Here is a 19,167-nt window from a genome sequence, read left to right as displayed (position 1 = left end):
GAGCTTCTGGACACAGAGTGGCTGCACAACCCAGAACGCCATGGACCATGGCTCCTGCGGCCAGCAAGGGGAGGCCACATGGGGGGAGTGGAGCAGAGTGAGCTGAGAGGCACCCACAGCACCTGGAAGAGGCCCTGGCACTGCTGAACCTCCCCTGGTGCTGGAAGAACTGAAGTTTTTGCTGAGAGCTTCATTACTTGGTCATTCCTTCAAATCCCAACACAGCTGAGAACGCCAGGGCTGGGAGCTACGAAACACAAGCAGCATCCTCGGGAACCAATCCAGCCACAGGCTCCTGGTAGGGAGAGCACTGTCTGAAGGGGATGAGGGCAGTTACTGCATGCAGACCCTGGCATGCCCCAGCTCTTAACCAACCAGCCAGCCCAGCAGACTCACTCCTGGTCACTGGCTCAGGCGCTATCATGGTATGCATCCACCCCAGGTGCCTCCCTACAAACCCATACAGGGTTTGGATAGGGACCTGTAACCCAGGGGGTCAAAACCAAGTCCCCCCAGACCCCATGGAGACTCAGGGAGAGTCAGTTGAGCCCTCTCAGGTGTCCCTGCTACACACAGGTGAGCCAAGCCAGCTGGCCAGAGCACGTGCCCACAGGCAGAAGCACTCCCTGTGTGCTCCTAGGGTGCAGGTGGCACAGGTGGACACACCTAAAATCCAGAGCAAATTCAGAGCTAAAGCAGGTGCCAGGCACACCCATTGAGGGACCCATCAGCAGCGCCTGCCCCGTGCCCCTGCCCCATGTGATGACTGCCAGTGACGTCCCTCTCCCTGACACCTCGTTGTGACCTGCACTCGGAACACTTGTCCCCAAGTGCCGGGTGAAGAACCTCAGCACGGGATAAACCCGAGGAAGAGGATGGAGATTTTCACCTCCATCGTGCTCATCAGCCGGGTGAAAATCCAACTCCAAATCCTGTAATAAAACCCTCCTCCTGGCTTGCAAGTCCAGAGCTGCTGCCAAGGAGCAGGAGGCTTCTGGGAGAGCAGGGAGGAAGATATGCGGAACACAATGGTCAAATCAGACCAGGCAGGGTGATGGGGGAACTGGGAGTTGCCAGGTGCAGAGCCACACTTCCAGGAAAGTTGCTGCTTCCCAGGGACCCCCAGCTCTGCTCTGCCCAGCCCTGTGGGCACTGGGAGCACCTGTCTGCCCACCATGCTCCCATTGCCACCAGACCCAGGCCAATCCATACCAGAGTACTCTGCAGGGCACGAGAGAAGCCCAGCTGAGCCCCTCGTGTGGCCAGGGACAAGTGGATCCCAGCTGGAGAGGGACATCTCCCATGCTGCAAGAGGCGCTCTGGGCCCTGCACTGTCTGCCAGTGCAAAGCATCCATGTGCTCCCTTCATAGGGACAGAATCCATTCCCCGGACAGGTGGGGGTTCAGGGACAGTTTTTGCTCAGTGTCAGATGTGCAGCAGCCACAGGGACCTTGGCGCAGCTTTGGGAGGACAAGACCAAGATCCAGCACAGCGCCGGCTCTCCCCGGGCTCTGCCTGCAGGAGGGTGCAATAAATCACGTGCCCACCTCAGCAGCCCCTGCTGCAGCCCCCACGCCCTCCATGCCCACGCTTGTATAACCAGCACCAGCTTCCCCAGCCCCACACTCAGTGAGGGAGAGAGTGACCCTGGGCCTCGCCATCCCCACCGCCACTGGCCACGCTCTGGCCACGACCCCACTCGGACATGGGCCACAGACATCCCAAGGGACCAAACACTCCACAGCCTTTCACACTGGGGCAGAGGGTTGGCACCTATGTGCCCGTCCTCACCGCTGGGTGAACCACGCTGGCCACGCCAAGTGCAGGGAGGATGCCATGAATTTTTAAACTCCTGAAAGCACAAATGGAGTGGTTTGCCTGGCTGGGAGACGGGATTTCCAATGCAGCACAGAGGCATGTGAAGAAGATGCTGCCTCTCCCAAGCTGCGCTTCCCCTGGGATGATGGGCCCAGAAACCTGGCACTCAGGGTCCAGTGCAGGAATCAGGGCAGCCCTGTGGGACAGCAAAACCTTGGCCCTGGTGAAGGACTAAACTGACGGCTTCAGCGCCCTCCATCCGGGCTGCACAAGCCTGGCACCTGCCTGGCACCACGTCCTCCCAGTCCCTCTGCAGCACCTTCCTGTGACAGCGGGACAAACCCACGCACGCCCGGCCGTGCGGCCCAGCTGTGGACACGCGCAGTGTGAGCACACACACACATACGTGCACACACGTGTGCACGCATAAGCTCATCACCTTCCCTTCTCTCTGGAGGCTGCTCAGGCCACGCAGGAGCCTCATTCCTTTATCCGAGCATCCATCATCGCCAAGTGGCAGCAGCGCCGAGGCGGGGAAGCGCTGGACCCGCGCCGGCAGCTCTGCCTGCCGCACTGCCCACGCCTCTGCCCTGGCTGTGCTCCCGCCACCACGGCGGGGAAACCAGAGAAACCCCCAAAAGCTACAGCCGAGGAGGAACCACCAAAGCGGCACAACTCCGAGTGCCATGGGGCTGGAGTGGGGACGCTGGGAGGAAGCTGTCAAGCTCTTACCCTCTGCCAAGAGGGAACCAGCCAGAAACACGTGTGAACCGGAAAGCAAAAAAATCCCCCGGAGAGGGTGGCTTACCTGTTGGAGGTAGAGGAAGGCTGGAGGACAGGGGAGAGAGTGAGGAAGCATGCCTGAGTTGGAGACAAGGAGGCAGCCCGAGTTAGCCATGGAGCACAGCATGTGTCGACAGGTAGCCGTGGAGCTGTTCGCGGGTCCGTCCTCTTCTGCACACTGCTATCCACCGCTATCCTCGTCTTCCCGGCTGGCCCCTCGGGCTCTCCCCTCCTCGCCGTCCCTCCCGACCCCTCGGCGCTAGTTAGGAGGGTTCATCTGCGACAGGCCGGCCGCGCCGCCGCCGGAGCAGCGCTTGGCTCTTCACTTCGGGGCCATTAGACACTGGCACTGAGCGCACGGTCTGCAAAGGGTGTGCGTGAGCCAGAGCGGAGCGGGAGAGAAAGGAAGGGGAGGAGGAAGGAGAGAGGGCTCGGGAGCGAAATAAAAGGGGTGGGAGTTGGAGGAGGAGGGGGAGTCCCCTGTGCATTCAGACATCAAACAGAGCTCTGTATAAAATGAAGAGAATCCGTAATGACATGAGAACAGCTGATCCCGCACTTAACCCCTCCACCGCCGCCGCTCGCAGATGGCTTCCCCGCCGCCCTCGCCACCCCGGCCATACGCTGGGGAAGCAGCCGGGCAGGATGGGGCCGAGCGGGCAGAGCCGTCTCCCTTCCCGGTGCTGGCTCCCAGGGGAGGAAGGGTCTTACCAGGAGTTTCGGTGGTGCAGCACGGGTGCCGCGGGAAGCCGTGCCGAGCAGCGGCAGCTCCAGCCGGCAGCCCCCGCGGTGGTGGCAGGGCTGCCGGGGGCTCCCCCATGCACACACCGCCGCACACGTGCACACGCTCTCGCCGGGAGCCGCCGCGGCTGCCGGGGCCGCTGGAGCCATGCAGCAGCCCCAGCTCCGCCTCCCCGGAGCCACCGGCCCGCGCCCGCCCGCAGCCCCTCACGGCCCCACAGCCCCTCACGGCCCCACAGCGCCCCACAGCCCCACAGTCCCTCACAGCCCCACAGCCCCTCACGGCATCACAGCCCCTCACAGCCCCACAGCCCCTCACAGCCCCACAGCCCCTCACGGCATCACAGCCCCTCACGGCATCACAGCGCCTCACGGCCCACAGCCCCTCACAGCCCCACAGCCCCTCACGGCATCACAGCCCCTCACGGCCCCACAGCCCCTCACAGCCCCACAGCCCCTCACGGCATCACAGCCCCTCACGGCATCACAGCCCCTCACGGCCCCACAGCCCCGCGCCGCCACGGCCTGCGCCACCGCGGGCAGGGCCGGCAGCCCGCAGCACTCCCTGCCGGACGAACCGCAGCCTCACCGCTGCCTGCATGCCCCGGTGCTCAACCCTGTCAAAGTGTGAGAGTCCCAGGCAGGGCCCTGTGAGCCCCTCACCCGCCTGCCAGTCCCACAGGCACGGAGGGCTGCGGGGAGCCCTGTGCCTTGGGGTGGCTGGCACTGGCGGGGGCTTCCCTGCGCTCCCCAGAGTGATGGGGACCCTCTGCCCCAAGAACCACCCGCTGGTGGGCAGGGGTCAGCCCTGGCAGAGTTCAAGAGGTGTTTTGGTGTTTCCAGGGGGCCTGCGGTGCTGCCAGCAGCCCTGACGCATCCACACCACACTCACGGCTGTCACAGCTGCCATGGCAATAGCCTACGTGCCAGTGCCCGCGAGGGACAGCCGGCGTGGGCGCACGCACGTGTTCGCTCGGGTCCCTGTCCCACTTCGCACCTCCACCCTCAGGGCCCCGCAGCAGCCCCGGCACTGCCATGGGGGTCCTCCCCTGGTGCCCCATGCCTTGGCGCTGCATCCTGCCCGGCTCTGGAGCCATGGCAGTGCCAAGGCTGCCAGGATGGCATTGTGCTGGGGCATGTGGGAAACAAAACCTGGGCTCAGCTCAGTTTCCATCTTGGCCAAATGTGATGCACAAAGGCAGGGCTGTGCCAGCAGCTGCTGATGCTCCGTCTCTGCCGGAGCCTCCAGCACACGACCAGCCGTTTGGAGCTGGGATTTTCCACAGTATCCCCAGGCAGAGTGACATGCTGCAGTGTCCTGGTACACTCGCAGCAGTTACCACTTCTGCTGCAGACACTCCAGAGCAGCAGTGTGTGGCATGGCCAGCCCAGAGCCACAGGGAAAACCTGCTGCAAACAACTCAGGAAGAGCCATCCTGAGAAAGAGGTGCCTGGGGCCAAGGGGGTGGTAGCCCCTCCCAGGGGGTCCTGAGACTTGGGGGGACTACACTCCAAAGGGACCACAAGCTGCCAAACCGGGGAGGGGATGCCAGGCCAGGGGGAGGCTTTGTCACCACCACCACCTTGTGGTACCGGACGTCAAAAAGGTCCAGCAGTGACATCTGCTGCCTACAGCATCCCTGGGCACTGCTCCCTGTGGGTGTCCCACCATGGTGTCCCCCTCCAGCTCCAAAGACCATGACAGATGCAGTGGCCCCTTCAGCACACCGTGGTGCTCAGACCCCACACTCCTGCTAGTCTCCAGCTCCCCTTCCCAGGGACCCCCATGCCCCTGGTGCCGCACTCTCCTGTGCACTCCAGCACCTGGGGAAGGATGTGGGACAGCTCTGAAAGGGACAAGTGCGTCCTCCCACAGCCCTTCGCACAGCTGAGGGGAGAGGGGCTCCCCCAGGAACCTGCACGCACCCAAGCACCACACAGACCCTGGCACAGGGCAAGGGACACCTTGAGCAAGCCAACAGGCAGCTCCAAAGGCCCTGGGCCGGCCTGGCTCCACTGCAGCTCCTGGAGGTGACAACGGCAGGGCACTGCCTGGCACACTGGCCTTGCGGTGCCCAACTAAGCAAACCACGTGAGGCGGGAACTGGCTCCAGGATGAGGTAATCTGCCCATCCTTCCCTGCGCCGGCTCCGGCCAGGGTGACTCAAAGGCATTCCTGGCCGGTGGCAGCACCACAAGTGCTGGCACTGTCCTGAGCCAGCAGCGAAATGGGCAGAGCTCTGGGAGCTGAGGAATGTTGGAGTCTCCTTTCTCCCTCCTCTCGCCATCACCAACGTGTGCCTGGCTGCAGAGATGCCCCTCTGCAGTGGGGAGCCCCGGGGGACACTGGCCGGGCAGAGCGCCACAAACCCCCCCAGTCAGCTCCAGTGGGGAACACCTCGCTGGCCACCACTGGCTGTTTTCCTCACTCTGCTGCTCCCGGTGACACTGTGCCACAGTCCCAGCCACCAGCACTGGTGGTGGCACCAGGGCTGTGCCCAGCCCCGCAGAGCCGCAGCCCCAGAGGAGCACCTCCGAAACTGAAGCCTCCTGGAATGAAAGTTTATTTATCTGTTTAATTAAGATGTGTTCACCAGGCGCACAGACCCCATTCCATCTGTCTCACTTACAGCCGTGTCCCAGTAAAATTAAACCTAATAAATATCAGCAGAGGGAAAGCAAAGGGCACGTGTGAGATATACGATCAAAGGCTGAAGTTGCACAGGGCTGCAGTTCTCAGCACATCTCTCTCTGCCCTTCGGGGCTGGGCTGGCGCTGCGCTCCCCCGCGCAGGATGGGGCTGCCTTTCCTTCAAATCAGCACAATTCTCAGTTTTTTATTTATTTAAAATGAAGCCGTCAGGGCTCCTTGGTTTTGTTTTCTGGAAGAGTGAGAACAACATGGCACTGGGACAGGAGTGGTCTTGGCCACTGTTCTGGTGCTGGAGCCAAGAGACAAAGCCTGCACTGGGAGCACTGGTGGGCATGCACCCCTCAAACCACTGCGGGAATTGCCAGGGACAGCGCAGCACATCTGGCTGCTCCAGGCCCCCGGAATGTCCCTGCCGCGCAGCCGAGAGCTGTTGGGAGGTGCCCAAGGCAGCCAGTTCAGTGCTGCCGGCTCCTCAGGAAATGCCAGAAAAGCTCAGCTCCCCTCCAAGGCACACTCCAGCATTTGGAAACTATCTACCAAGAACAAGGTGCAGAGGTGTGTCCGGAGCCCCGTCCCTCCAGCCCCGCGGAGCAGGCAGTGTCAGGCAGGTCGGCGGTGCAGCACGGCTGCGGCACATCCAGGTGCCAAGGGCCCTGCACATGCTGCACTGAGCCCTGAGCACACGTCAGAGCTGCTGCCAGCCCAGGGCTGTCTCAGCTCCATGTCCGGATTCTGACCCACAGGATGCAATGGGAAATCCAGTGGCTGGCACCACCGGGACCTGCGGCTATCCTCTCCCAGCAGAGAGGGATGATGCAGTGCCCATGGACCTGCTGTGGGGGCACAATGCACAGCCATGGGGGAACTGGGGGTCCCAGGGGCTGCCAGTGTCCAGTGTTTAATAGGATTCCGTGGTCCCTGCAGCACACTCCTACAGGGCAAAGCCAGATGCTGACACTCAGGAGAGCTGCCAAGGAGGGCTGCAGATCAGGCAAGACACAAGCTCTGCCACAAGGGCTGTTGAGGTTGGACCGGTGAGATCAGGTGCTCCAGCTTCCCTGGGGTCATCCTGTGAGTGCAGTGCTGGTGGCCCACCAGCACCCAGGGACAGCGGTACCAACCTAATCCTCTCCTCCCACCCACTCCAAAATGCCCCCAAGCCGTGGCATTCATTAATTAAAAGCTCATTAGTAGTTATTCATAGACATCAAGCAATTAGATGAAGGCACTGACAGATCTGAGCTGCTGTGTGACAAGGAACATTCATGCGGCAAGGAAGGTCCCACATCACCAGTACCTCAGACATAGGGATGGCCCCAGCATGGGGAACAGACTAGGACAGTGAGAAGGGACTGACAAGCCTCCTTGGCACCCTGCTAAACCTCTCCATCTTTCCCTGATTCTTCCTCCTCCTCCTCCTCCAGCAGCTCTCAGAGGTCACTGGAGACACTGCCTGCTCTGAATTCCCAAAGATGGAGCACCCAGGTATGACCTCACCAGGTGAGGAGGGGACTGTGACCAAACCACAGCCAGTATCTGAGACAGCAGCTGTGGCAGTAGGAGGGGAGCAGGAATGCAGGGAAAGCACATGGAAGTTTAATGGGATCCAGGGAAAAAAACCTGGACGGGACCCTTGGTGCTCTCCATAAAATGGCACCTGTTTGTAGCCGTCCCGTGTCCCCCATCAACCAGCACGAACAACTGGGGCACAGGTACCTCCAGCAGCCAGTCACATCTGCACTCTGGCTCCTTGCAGGAGACACGGCAGCTCCCACTGGGACACAGCTCACACCCCTGGCTGGGCAGGATGAGCCAGAGCCTGTCACTGTGCCTGGCTCCTCGCCTCTGCCTGCACCACCCTTCCTGAAGCCCTTTCACTTGACAAAATATTTACATGAAATGGCAATTAGGCTCCCTGGATTTAATGAGAATTAAACTGCAGCAACAGCACCGTGGCAGAGCAGCTGCTGCTGAGCACCTCGAGCTTACAGGCTGGGTGGGCAGCGCCGGGGGGCCATAGCAGGGGAAACGGCTGTACTGTGCTTGCAGGGTCACTGGGGCCACGGCCACCACTGCTGGGGCCAGAGCCACCACCAAGGCTGGGGCCACCACCACCACGAGGCCCAGCACAGCACAAGAAGGAGGAAGGAATGATGGAGGGTGACGCAGGACTGATGGAGGATGATGCAAGGAAGGAGCAACTGCAGACCAGGAACGCGAAATGCCGCATTCCCAGAGCCCCCCTCTTCCCTGAGACCCGCTCCACTGCCTGACAAAGGGTTCCCAAGAAAACGAGCCCTCTGAACTGGCAGGTGGCTGTGCCTCACAGGCTGCCGGGGGGCTTTAGCAGCAGCCCCTAGGGTGCCAGCACATGGGACACAACAGGAGGGGGTCCAAGCCACCCCAAGCAGGGGTGAGTGTGGCACTGCCAGTGTGGGCTGGGACCCATCTGAGCAGCAGACAGGTGAGAGGTGAGGTGGGCACGGGGGAGCACCAGGCTGGAGGCACTCCAGAAGCAAACACTTCATCCTCATAATAAGATTTTTTAAATGCACAAACAGGATCTTAGTGTTAAACAGGCGCTGTGACCCAGGGCAAACTTTATAAATCAGAGTATTTACAGACTCCTCCTTCCCCTGCCCCACACACTCTTAATTTCTGTGGAATTAAATTATTTCTCTGTTCATTTAAAGACATTTTGCTTTGGCATCTCAGCCCACTGAGGTGTTGATGACTGAGCCACTGGCTGCCGCTGGCCACCACAGCGCTCGCGCCATGCAGGGATACCAGACCCTCCGCTTCCTCCCACACCACGACAGAGAGACGCCCACGATGCCAAGAAATGACGCTCACTGCTCTGCCAGGAGCACAGCCCTCGCCCTGCCCTTCCCAGCAGAGCTGGGGATGCCACCGTGCGGTGCCAGGACCAGCCATCCCAGGCTGGCTGGCTCTGTGCACCACATGGGACAGGGAACAGAGACCCTGGAGCGCCACTGCCCCAGAGCCAGTGCGGTGTGGGAAGCTGTGCCTGGAGCTCCCATGGGCACGGGCACCCCACGCTGTCTGTGCCTGCTCGGCTGTGCTCTGCAAAGCCCCACGGCACCAACGGAGCCGGGAGCAGAAGCTCTGCTTTGCTCTCGCAGCTGTGGTGGGTCATTAAGTCCCTGAGCAGAGTTAGCACCGAGGCAGGAGGCTCTGGCAGCCTCGACAGGCTCTGGAGCCGTGGCAGCACCGACATCCCTCATGACAAAGCACCTTACACCTGAAAGCTGCTTCCCTGAGAAACAATGAATTCGCATTATCCTCTTCCTCCTCCCCATAAGCTCCTTGCCGCGCATCCCCCTTTCCCTGCCTCTGCTCACTCTGTTCCCTGCTCCCAAATCCAGGGAAGCACAACTCCCTGGAGCATGTAACCCCCATCAGACTGCTGCAGCCCCCAGCCCCTCTCCATCTCTGAGGAAGCGGGACGGAGCAGGTGGAAGGAGCTGGTGCTTTCAGCCCCAGGTGGTGGGCTGGGATGCCATGGGAAGACCCTTGGATGGTGTAGAGCCTGATACAGCCCAGCTCTTGCAGCTCTGAGGAGGAAGTGTAGCTCCATGGGGGACTGCTGGCTCCAGCCCCTTCCCCTCTGCTCACTGTCCCAGCTGCACCCAGACCGGGGCTCACATCCACATTCATTGTCCTGGCCCCAAGCAAAGGGCCTGGACAGACCCTGTCACATCCCTCGCTCTCCATCTCTGCACAAAGCTCTTGAGATGGCCGGGTAGGTCTCAGCCTGTCCCCCCTCCAGCCATGGCCTGTGTGCTCCACTAGTGCAGGGAGAGCTGAGCCCCCTGCACCCAGCCCACTCCCCAGCCATGCCTCACTCTCGGCTCAGTCGGGGCACAAAACTATGCAGTCCCCCCAAGCCTCAAAACCCCTGAGCAGGGACTGCTGTGGAGGGACTTTGGGGTCCACAAGGGGATCTCAGGGGGCTCAGGGTCCCCACGGTAGGTTTCCCTCTGTAGCCCCAGGAATTTCAGGCCTGGGATCAAATATGGGGGCTGCCCCACAAGCATCTGTCAAGATCCTGGGTGGGCACACATGGGGCGCAGACCCCGTGAGAGGGGGCTGCTGCTCCGCACAGACCCATCACCTGAATGTCCCACTATCACCACAGACACGTGCCCCCTCCCAGGACAGCCCCCGGGCGGGCGCCGGAGCCCACCAGTGACCACCAAAGTACAGCTGGGGCAAGGGTTTGGTGCTGGGCAGAGGAGGCAGCTTTTGCCTATGGCCAGCACCACAGGGGGCTTGGACAGAGCAGTGCAGAGGCAGGAGGGCAGCTGCGGGTGCCCTCAGCAGGGACAAGGCCACAGTGTCCAGGCAGGGAGTCCTGTCCGCTGCCCTGTTCCTTCCCAACGCCAGGCCTGTCTCCAGCACTGCAGCCCATCCCCTGCCTGCTGCTGCCAGCCGTGGGCAGTGAGTGGCTGACCAGAGGGGGAAGCTCTCCCTGGACAGTGGCACAGCCAAGGAGCGGCAACGGTGCAAAACCACCCCAATCCTGAGCGAAGCCTCAGCAGATAGGGAGGGAAGTGCCCACCCTTGGCGGCGGTACCTACCCAAAAATACATCATCATGTCAGCGGCGGGGGCTGAGGCGCTCTGCGGGGGGTCGGTGGGAGGGCGATGGGCTGCTCCCGACGCGGGCTGCACTGGCCACCGCTCCTCGTGGGTGGGCTCTGTCCCCTCCGGCTGTCGGGCTCCAGCGCCGAGGGCCGGCGGTCCCGGAGCCCTGCGCGCTCACTTCCCTCCCTCGCGGCGTGAGCGCTCGCCCGCGGCTCAGAGCCGGCGTCCGGCCTCCGACATGCTGCTTCGGAGGGCAGGGGCCGGACGGCAGCCGCGGGGTAGCCCCGGCGGGCAGTGCCTTATCCACCCCAGGGAAAAATGCGAGAGGAAGAAAAAAATTAAATCCTCTCCAGTGCCTTCGAGGAGCAAAGGGAAAGACAAGCGTGTGCGGGGACGCCAGCCCCAGGGGCGAGAGGGGTGCTGGGGAGAGGGTCCGGGACCAGGCTGGGCGTTGGGGGCCACGGCAGCGGCAGTGTGGGCGCTCGGCTGGCGCAGCGTGGGCTCCCGCTGACACTCCGAGGAGCCGATGTCCTGCCTCAGCATTTTTCAAGCTACCCTGTCAATAAGGGAATCCGCCGCTCACAGTTAACCTCCGAGGTGCCAGCCGGCTCTCGGCCCCCACCGGCCGCAGAGGGTTCCATAACCCCCTGCTCCCATCGCTGGTCCTGGCAGGCAGGGATGCTCAGCCGTGGTCCGGCTGCGATAATCTGTCCTGGGAGGCCCAGCGTCCCCCCCTTTTTTGGGAGCAGCCGAGCAGTGGCCCGAGGGGGACAGAGCCAGCAGCCACCAGCCCCCGTGTGCAGTGGGGAGCAATGGGGACAGTCCATGCAGCCCGGGATGTGGCCACCATGGCCTGCACGAGAGGGCACCCAGAAATCCCCACCAATGCCAGGGCAGCCACTCGTTCTTTGAGCCTCAGCACTGTCCCCCCAGCAGAACCCCAGGACAGAGCAGCAGGACCGGACAGGGGACACAGTGAAGAGCTGGCCATGGAGCGGCCCATGGGGATAAGTCAGGGGGTCCTGGACACAAACCCCAGCTGCCCCTGGCACACAGTGCAGGCTCGGCAGCCAGGCAATGCTGCTCCTCAGGCACTAAATCTCTGTCCTCCAGGGGCATGGTGCGGTGGAAGGAGCAAGGGGACCATGAGCACTGAACCAGGCATGGTAGTGAGGGAATAAATAAGGATAAGGGAAGCAGAGGAGTGAGGGGGGCAGCAGATTGGTCTCCGTGGCCCAGCTGGTTCTGACATCTCCAGCCCCATAATCATATTCAGAGCAGCACCAGGCTGGAGGCAGCTCTCCTCCAGCACAGCAATAAACGAGAGCAACACTCTCAATAATTCAGCACCAGGAGAGGGTGATAAAGCAGCAGAGGCACCACTGCAGGCAGCTGGGGCAGGGGGCTCCCTGCTCCCTCTTATATCTCAGTGATCCAAACCCTTTTCTCTCTCTCTGTGCCCTGTAAATGCAGCGCCAGCTGCGACTTGGGGTCCCCCCCAGACTGCCAGACCCCCCAGCCCTGTTGTATGGGACAGACAGAGGGGCCCAGTGCAGCAGAATGGAACCCCTCCATCACCAGCAGACAAAACCTGGGGGGTCACTGGGCAGGGAGCAGAACTGTCCTGGAGCCAGGGCAGAGGCAGCAGCAGGAGCACCTCCCCAGCTTTCTTCCCAGCACCATTCCACCCTCTCCCATTGCAGCCCCCCACAGCTGCACAAACAGAGCCCAGAGCCCCTGTGGCACATCCCAAACCTCCCACCCAGACTGGGCACGGGGCAGCTGAGCCACAGGACACCCACCCCACTGCCCTCCCCTCCCCCGTGGACACAGCTCTCCAGACACAACCAGTGGCCACAGCCCAGTGCGTTCTGGCACCTGCAGTCCCCGGCAGCCCCAGGACTGACGTGTGACCTCCGACCCCACACACAGCAGGACACTGGGAGGGAGCAAAGCCCTCGCCTCAGTACAGGAAGCGAACCACCAAGACATCAGTAAAGACACGGGTGCCGGAGGTGGGGGCAGCCCCGGCCGCACAGCCCTCCCCACTGTGGCTGACCAGCACATGCCCCCCAGGCTCACAGCCACAGCCCCGCCTTCATCCCATTCATCCTGGCTCATGCTGCCTGCAAGCGCTGCTCCCACCCAGCCTTTCTGCTCCTTCTAGTAGCTCTTTTTCCACATTTCCCACAGGATCTCAGGACCCTTCGAGACCCCAGTCCCCTCCCAGCAGGTGACCTCCATCCTTGTCCTGCATGTGCCAAGGACGGGAGCGTTCCCCTGCCAGACACCTCTTCATTGTGTTGCATGTTGGCAGCTCCTGTAGCACAGTGCCGCTGCCTTGGCCCCCATCATCCCCTGGTCCCACTGGCACCCCCAGCCCATGCCAGGGCCCAGAGCAATGGATGCACCAGACTCATCCTCTCCAGCCCCTCAGCTTTCTTTGCTCCTCTGCTCCACTGGCTTTGACGGGGGAGCATGGGTTGTACTGCACTCAGTGGACAGACCTTGGGGGGATGTGGAGTCGCCTCCGTGATGGGATCCTCCCACTGCTGTGAAGTCCAGCAACGTGAGGGTAGGACAGGAAGGAGCCATCCACACCTGACCAGTGGGCACCAGGCTGGCAGAGGGCATCTGGTCTGGCCCACCTTCCACACACATCACACATGACCTGCCTCAGCCTGGGGACACTGTGAGCTGCTGTGATGCCTCCCAGAACCCTGGGGACAAACATCTGCAGTGGGCAACTGCCAGGTCAGGGACAGAATGGGGCTGTGGGCTGCTCTTTGCCCCCAGTAAGGACAGGGTCCCTGTCTTCTCCAGGGAGTCGCACAGAGTATGGACAGACAGCAAGTCAGCACACACAGACACTCACAGGCACGTCAGTCTCAGCTCTCCTCACGCAGGATTCACGTCTTCACGTCACACCTGCGTGGGGGCTCAACACCGGGGGGAGCCGGGGGCCACTGGCAGAGGGGAGTGGGCAGCCTTCCTCCTGTCCCTCCCCCATGCATGGCTCTGTGCCCACCAGCCCCTGCCTGATCCCTGTGCCACAGGCTGAGGGTGCTGCCCTGCTCTGGCTGGCCTCACGTCAAGCACCCATTGCCAGCCCCACACATGCAGGTTTAGCATGCAGGAGGGACCCCGGGAGCAGCCAAGGCAGAGCCCAATGCAGCCACTGGGATCCGAACCCTCCATACCTTTTATTCAGCCCAGCTCCTCCCGCGGCGCTTGCACTGGGCTCTCTAGAAAAGACAGGGAAGAAGAGTAAGAATGAAAATCAATGATCATCATCACTAACCTGTTACAGTCAATGCCGTCTGTTCATCGACGGCACAACGCTGGGATATGAGCACGGACGTGAGTGTTATTCCCCGGGCACTGGGAAGTCTGTGCTGGTCAGGAGCTGGTGGCCAGGCCAGGGGCTCAGCCCATGGAGCCCACCAGCACCATGCCCAGGGTGATGGGCACAGGAACCCCCCCACGCCCTTCAGCTTCACCAGTGCACCTCGAACCCAACCCAACTCCCACAGACCACGGGCCCCTCCCTCGACTCCCCCAGAGCCCTGCAAGCACAGCCCCACACACCCCCACGGGGTGGGACAGGGCACAGCTGTCATCGAAGCACTGGCTGCACGCCTGGGTTGGTGCGTCCCAAACCTTCTGCCCACCCCAGCACAGTGACACGCTCCTGTGAGAGCGATCCCTGCGGCACACGGCTCCGCTGCTGTCCTGGCTCTGGGCACTTCTTGGAAATTAAGCCAAATTTCAAAGAAAACTTCCTGAAAGCTGCACTTCAACTAATTGGCTTTCACAGCATGGCCAACGCAAACATTCATCAATCATGTTAGACCCTCAGAAATAATGAGAATGGCTGATACATGCCGGGAGTGGTTAACAAATGAGGGGGGGCTGTGTGTGTCTGTACCCGCTGCTTTGGAGGCCTGAAAGTGCTGAGTCCCACCTGCCCAACAGCTCTGCTCCCATCGCGGAGCTGCAATGCTCAGCCCCCACTGCAGGAGCAGCACCCCAAGATGAGGGTGCTGAGCGTGGGTCCCGTGCCTGGACGCTGCTCCAGGCTCACGGCTGATCCCAGCAAGCACATGGCCCACGGAGGGTCCGGAGGCCGCTCTGGTGGCAGCTCAGGAAGCACAGAGACTGCTCCCAGGCACTCGTGTTAGCAAACACGGTTCTCAGCCGCGCAGCAGGATAATCAATTATGGTAATTCCTGCCTCAATGAATCAGATTCATGGAGGAGTACAGCTCATTAGGCTGGTGCTGACTTCCATTAGCACTCTTATGATAAAAACCCTCCAAACACTCTCACCCAGCACGATGCATTCGCCAGGCTGGGGGTCTCCCCTCCCCCCAGGCCAGGGCAGACCCAGCTGTGGGACGTGGGTGTCCTAAAAAAGATGGTTGGGAACTCCCTGGTTCCCGGCAGCGTGGTGACAGCCCTGCACCTGCAGGCCTGGCAGAGCTGCCTGCCCCCCAGCCACCGCTCCTGAGCTCTTCCACAGCTTCGCCAAGGAAGCGCCCACCAGGATCCCGGCTGGGATCAGGAGACGGCACAGCAGGCCCAGAGCAATCTGGCAGCGGGGCTGGGAGTGCTGGGAGTGCTGGGAGCCCAGTCTGCCTGTTCTGCAATGAATAATTGATGCCGCACACTCCTGGGGGAGGCTCAGCGATGGGTAACGCCGCATTTCCCAAACGCATTTCCCAAGGAAGGCGCCTTCTGAGAAGCTCCCCACAGCAACATGGGGCCCGGCAGCCGGGATGTGCCTCAGTTGGGATGTGCCATGCTTGTTGGCACAGACAGGGAATCGCCAAGCCCGGCTCCAGCCCAGGCAGAAATCTCTGGTGGTCCCAGCACTGCAGGGAGCAGGATGCTCAGCCAGAGCCTCCCTGTCTGTATGTGCCAGAGTGGGAGAGGGAAATCCCTGGCAGAGCACTGATGGGAGGCAGGCAGGAGCAGCTCTGGGCATTACTGGGGGGTTCTTGCTCCAGTCTGCTTTTCTGGCAGAGGTCCGGGCTGACTGGCTCTACCTGGAACCTCGCAAAGGCTCAAAGAGACCCGCTGCCAGAACAGGTGATCCCAACCCAGCTAAAACCACCCGGATGTGAACCATGGGGTCTGCACAAGAAATGCAACCCGTGTCACCCAGCTGCACGGATCCCATGAAAGCTGTGCCTCAAAACTCCTTATCCCCATGCTGCAACCTGAGGCAGGCCTGGTTCTGATCTGCTGGGAAACTTCTTAGTAGTTTCTCAAAGTACATTTTAACCCTGTTCCCTCCACCAAAAATCCTAAATTAATTTTTCTTTTAATTAAATTCATTAGCAAAGATTATCTGGCTGAGGAACAATAATGTCCCACCCTTCCCCCCACAGCCCTCTCTATTTATATCCCCATATACAGAACAGCAGCGAATATTTCTTTATGGGCCATTAAAGGTTTAATGTTTAATTTATAACCACCTTCTCCGGCGGGTGGGATGGCCAGGCACAATGTCAACATTTTTAATTAAATGAGAAGGGATTTTTTTTTCAGCTAAGGAATATAAAACATCCCGTTCCCAGCAGCGTTGGAGGCAGGGGCAGGAGGGGCAGGGGCTGGGGCTGGGGCAGAGGCTGGCTCCGGCACAGCAGCTCTCAGGAGACGTTTCCCCACTGTCCCTCTCTGCCCGTGGCCAAGCCAGGGCCGATCCACACTGCTGGCCAAGAGCTGAGACACGAGATGCTCGGGCAGCGCCCAGAGGAGCCCTGGTGGGACAGGTAAGGGACCACCACCAGGACAGCTCTAGGACTGCTCAGGAGAGTCCTCCAACCAGCAGCTCAGGTCTGGAAAGAGCAGTCCCATCCTGGGGACAGGACCAACACATGGCGCTGTCCCCACTTTGGGAAGCCCCTCCCTGATATGGCTGTGGGGCCCGGCAGGGGCCCGGCACAGGGCTGAGCACCAGCTCCCGTGCGGGTCCCTCGGGGGCAGAGGTGAGCGTGCGGCACTGCGACACTCGGCACAGCCCCTGCCAGCATCGCTGGCCACCAAACTCTGCCTGAGCAACAGCTGTGAACCTCCCAGCCGAAATCCTTCCTGCAATTTCTGCTGGTCACTGGCACCTCCTCCCACCCGGTGACTGCGGCTCCTGTGGCATCACCACCTCCTTCTTGCCGGCGAGGAGATCAAAGCACTTCCAGCGCCTGAGTCGTTCATGGAACCCACCGGCAGAGCCACGTGGCACCGGCTGGCACAGCAGGCACCACCGGAGGAGTCTGGCACTCCTGGCTCATCCCACTGGCATCCCTCCCACAGCCCCTCATCCCAGCCCCCTCAACACGGGACACAGGAGCTACACGGGAGCGTGTCCGGCTGTGCTGCCAGCATCGACAGCCTCAGCAGGACAGTGCAGCCTTTCCTGCCCGGACAGTGGCAAGGGGCAGCTCAGAGCAGGCAGGTTTCCATTAAAGGAGTATTTTATCTTACAGGAGAGATTAAATCTCTGTACAGAGAGGCGCAAACGCGCTGAATCAGCAGCTAGCTGGGGGTGGCAGGTTCAGCCATGAGTATTTGGCTCCAGCACAGCCCATCAGTGCTTCATCCTCCTGCATCGACACTCTGCCAGACATTGCTAGTCCTGAGTAACCCCCCCACATCCTGTTCCATGCCCTTGCAAGTGTCGGGATGGCTGGAGGAGCCACAGGCAGCTCCGGTCCCCTCACACTGCCTGGCAGCCCCACGCCAGCCCTGTGCTGCACTAACAGACCCCGAGCGAGCCAAGCGTTGGTGGCACGGGTGAGCTGCCTTCCTCCCTCCCACTGCAGAGCGCGGATGGGTTGGCAGGAGGTGTCCCGGCACAGCTGCCATGTCCACAGCAGCATTCCAGGCCATAGCCCTCAGCCAGCAGGGCCCCAGCCCATCCCGCCCCGCAGGCTCTGCTCCCAGCCACACCTCAACAGGGTCCCTCACGTTGCCACGTTCCTGCTCCCACGGACATGAGTCATGCCCAGCATTGGCTGCCTTGGCTCCAAAGCCAAGGAGGAGGCAGAGCGGTCACTCGCTGCCCACGTGCCCATACACGTGTGCTCACGGGAGCAGGCGTGCAAGGGCCGGCTGCAGGGAGCCAGCAACAGAGCAGGGATGGCACTGTGCCGCTCACTAAAAGCATGAGTGTCACTAAATCAATAATTCATTTACTTTAATGAGATAAGTACTTGGAAAACTAATTGCAAACCTGCTCCATTTACTCCAACCCGTTATAGCCTTTAATGTAAATGGCAGAAACGCTGCTGGAGGAAGGGGAAGGGCTTTGGGTGGAAGATGGTGTCGTCCTCCCCCTTCTTCTAAGAAAGAGAAATATCAGTCATCAGCTGGGACAGTAGAAGCCAAAAGAGCCAGTGGAATCACCATGTGGAAGTGCCAATGACGGAATCACTGCATGGAAGCTCTGACGCCAGAGCGAGGGGAAAACCCAGTCCCCTCCCTGGAGTCACCACTGTCCTGCTGCCCATGCTGCCACCACAGAGGATCCTGCCAAGCCAGGATGGGGCTTCACTCTTCCCCTGCGCCACGGACTCCCATCTGGAGCCCTGCCAGATGTGCACCCGCTGCAGGTGGTCACTGTAATGACTGTCGCCATTCATTATAAACCCGCGGCCGTATCTCTGGCACAGCATCCCCCAGAGCCGGCAGCTGCCAGCTCCTCTGCCCCAGCCAGTGCTGCCCCTTCCCACCCCTCCGGGCCCTGTCAGCCCCCACGTGCCCGGGGAGTCAGAGTGGGCAGGGGCATCCTGCCAGGCCCCAGCGCTTTCCTGAAAAGGAGCCGTGGCTCCCAGCAGTGAAGCCGCTGCGTTCCTGAACTGCAGCCGGAGCAGGAGCTGGATGCCAAGGGCTCACTTCTTGCTTGCTGAAGCAAATGGCAGGTCATAAAAAGGAACTGTGACAGAAGAGAAAACGTTCCAGAGTCCACAAGGACCAGTCCAGAGTAAATCCATCTGCTCAGCAATTTAGCTAGAAAATCCTTTCCAATCATCCGTGCTGTAGGTCCTTCATCCCCAGCTGGTGGCTCCGGTCAGGGCCTTTCCCTCTCCAGCAGCTCACATGGGGTTGTGCTGCTTGGTGATCCCACAGCACCTCCATCGGGGACACTCGGGGAGGTGTCACACTACCCCTTGCAGAGGCTTTGACAGTGGCACTGGCTGTGGGGACTCTTTCCCAAGCTATCGGCTCACTCAGAAGAGCACATCATCCTTCCCAGGTCCCTGGGATGCAGGAGGGCTCCCAGGGAGTGCAAAGCCCACCTGGAGCTCCACGACCAGCCCTCGCACCTCCCATGGGCAGCAGCAGGGAGGCTTCCCTGGGAGCCACGGCCGAGGAGAGCTGGGATAAGCCTGCCTGGCTGACAACTCCATAGCTCAGCCTTGCACACCCGCCGCAGAGATCTCCCTGCAGGCATCCCACTGAATCCCACCTCAGCCACTCCTGTCTCACAGAAAATCAATGGCAAGCATCTCAATTAATCACACCAGGGGCAAATTGATTAGGAGCCTAAATAAGGTCAACATGG

The 19,167-nt window shown here is 61.1% G+C and overlaps 1 protein-coding gene across 15 annotated transcripts in view; it reads right to left on the bottom strand.

Moving 5' to 3' along the window:
- RBFOX3 (RNA binding fox-1 homolog 3) overlaps positions 1–19,167 on the bottom strand; it is a 140,283-nt gene that overhangs the window by 17,120 nt on the left and 103,996 nt on the right. For 11 of the 15 annotated variants that reach the window (XM_039562130.1, XM_039562135.1, XM_039562138.1 and 8 more), the window contains 2 exons: positions 13,803–13,847; positions 2,628–2,964 (listed from right to left, as the gene is read on the bottom strand). The exons of 1 other annotated variant lie outside the window; for it this stretch is intronic. In XM_039562130.1, the coding sequence (XP_039418064.1) occupies positions 2,628–2,729 (102 nt within the window). In that variant the 5' untranslated portion in view covers positions 2,730–2,964; positions 13,803–13,847. Of the gene's footprint in view, positions 1–2,627; positions 3,110–13,802; positions 13,848–19,167 lie in introns of all 15 variants that reach the window. 3 more of the 15 variants (XM_039562137.1, XM_039562140.1, XM_039562142.1) reach the window with 3 other exon arrangements.

The sequence above is a fragment of the Corvus cornix genome, chromosome 18 (assembly GCF_000738735.6).
Source record: "Corvus cornix cornix isolate S_Up_H32 chromosome 18, ASM73873v5, whole genome shotgun sequence".
NCBI lineage: Eukaryota > Metazoa > Chordata > Aves > Passeriformes > Corvidae > Corvus > Corvus cornix.
The sequence above is the reverse complement of the archived record's forward strand: the minus strand, read 5'-3'. Positions and strand labels throughout refer to the sequence as shown.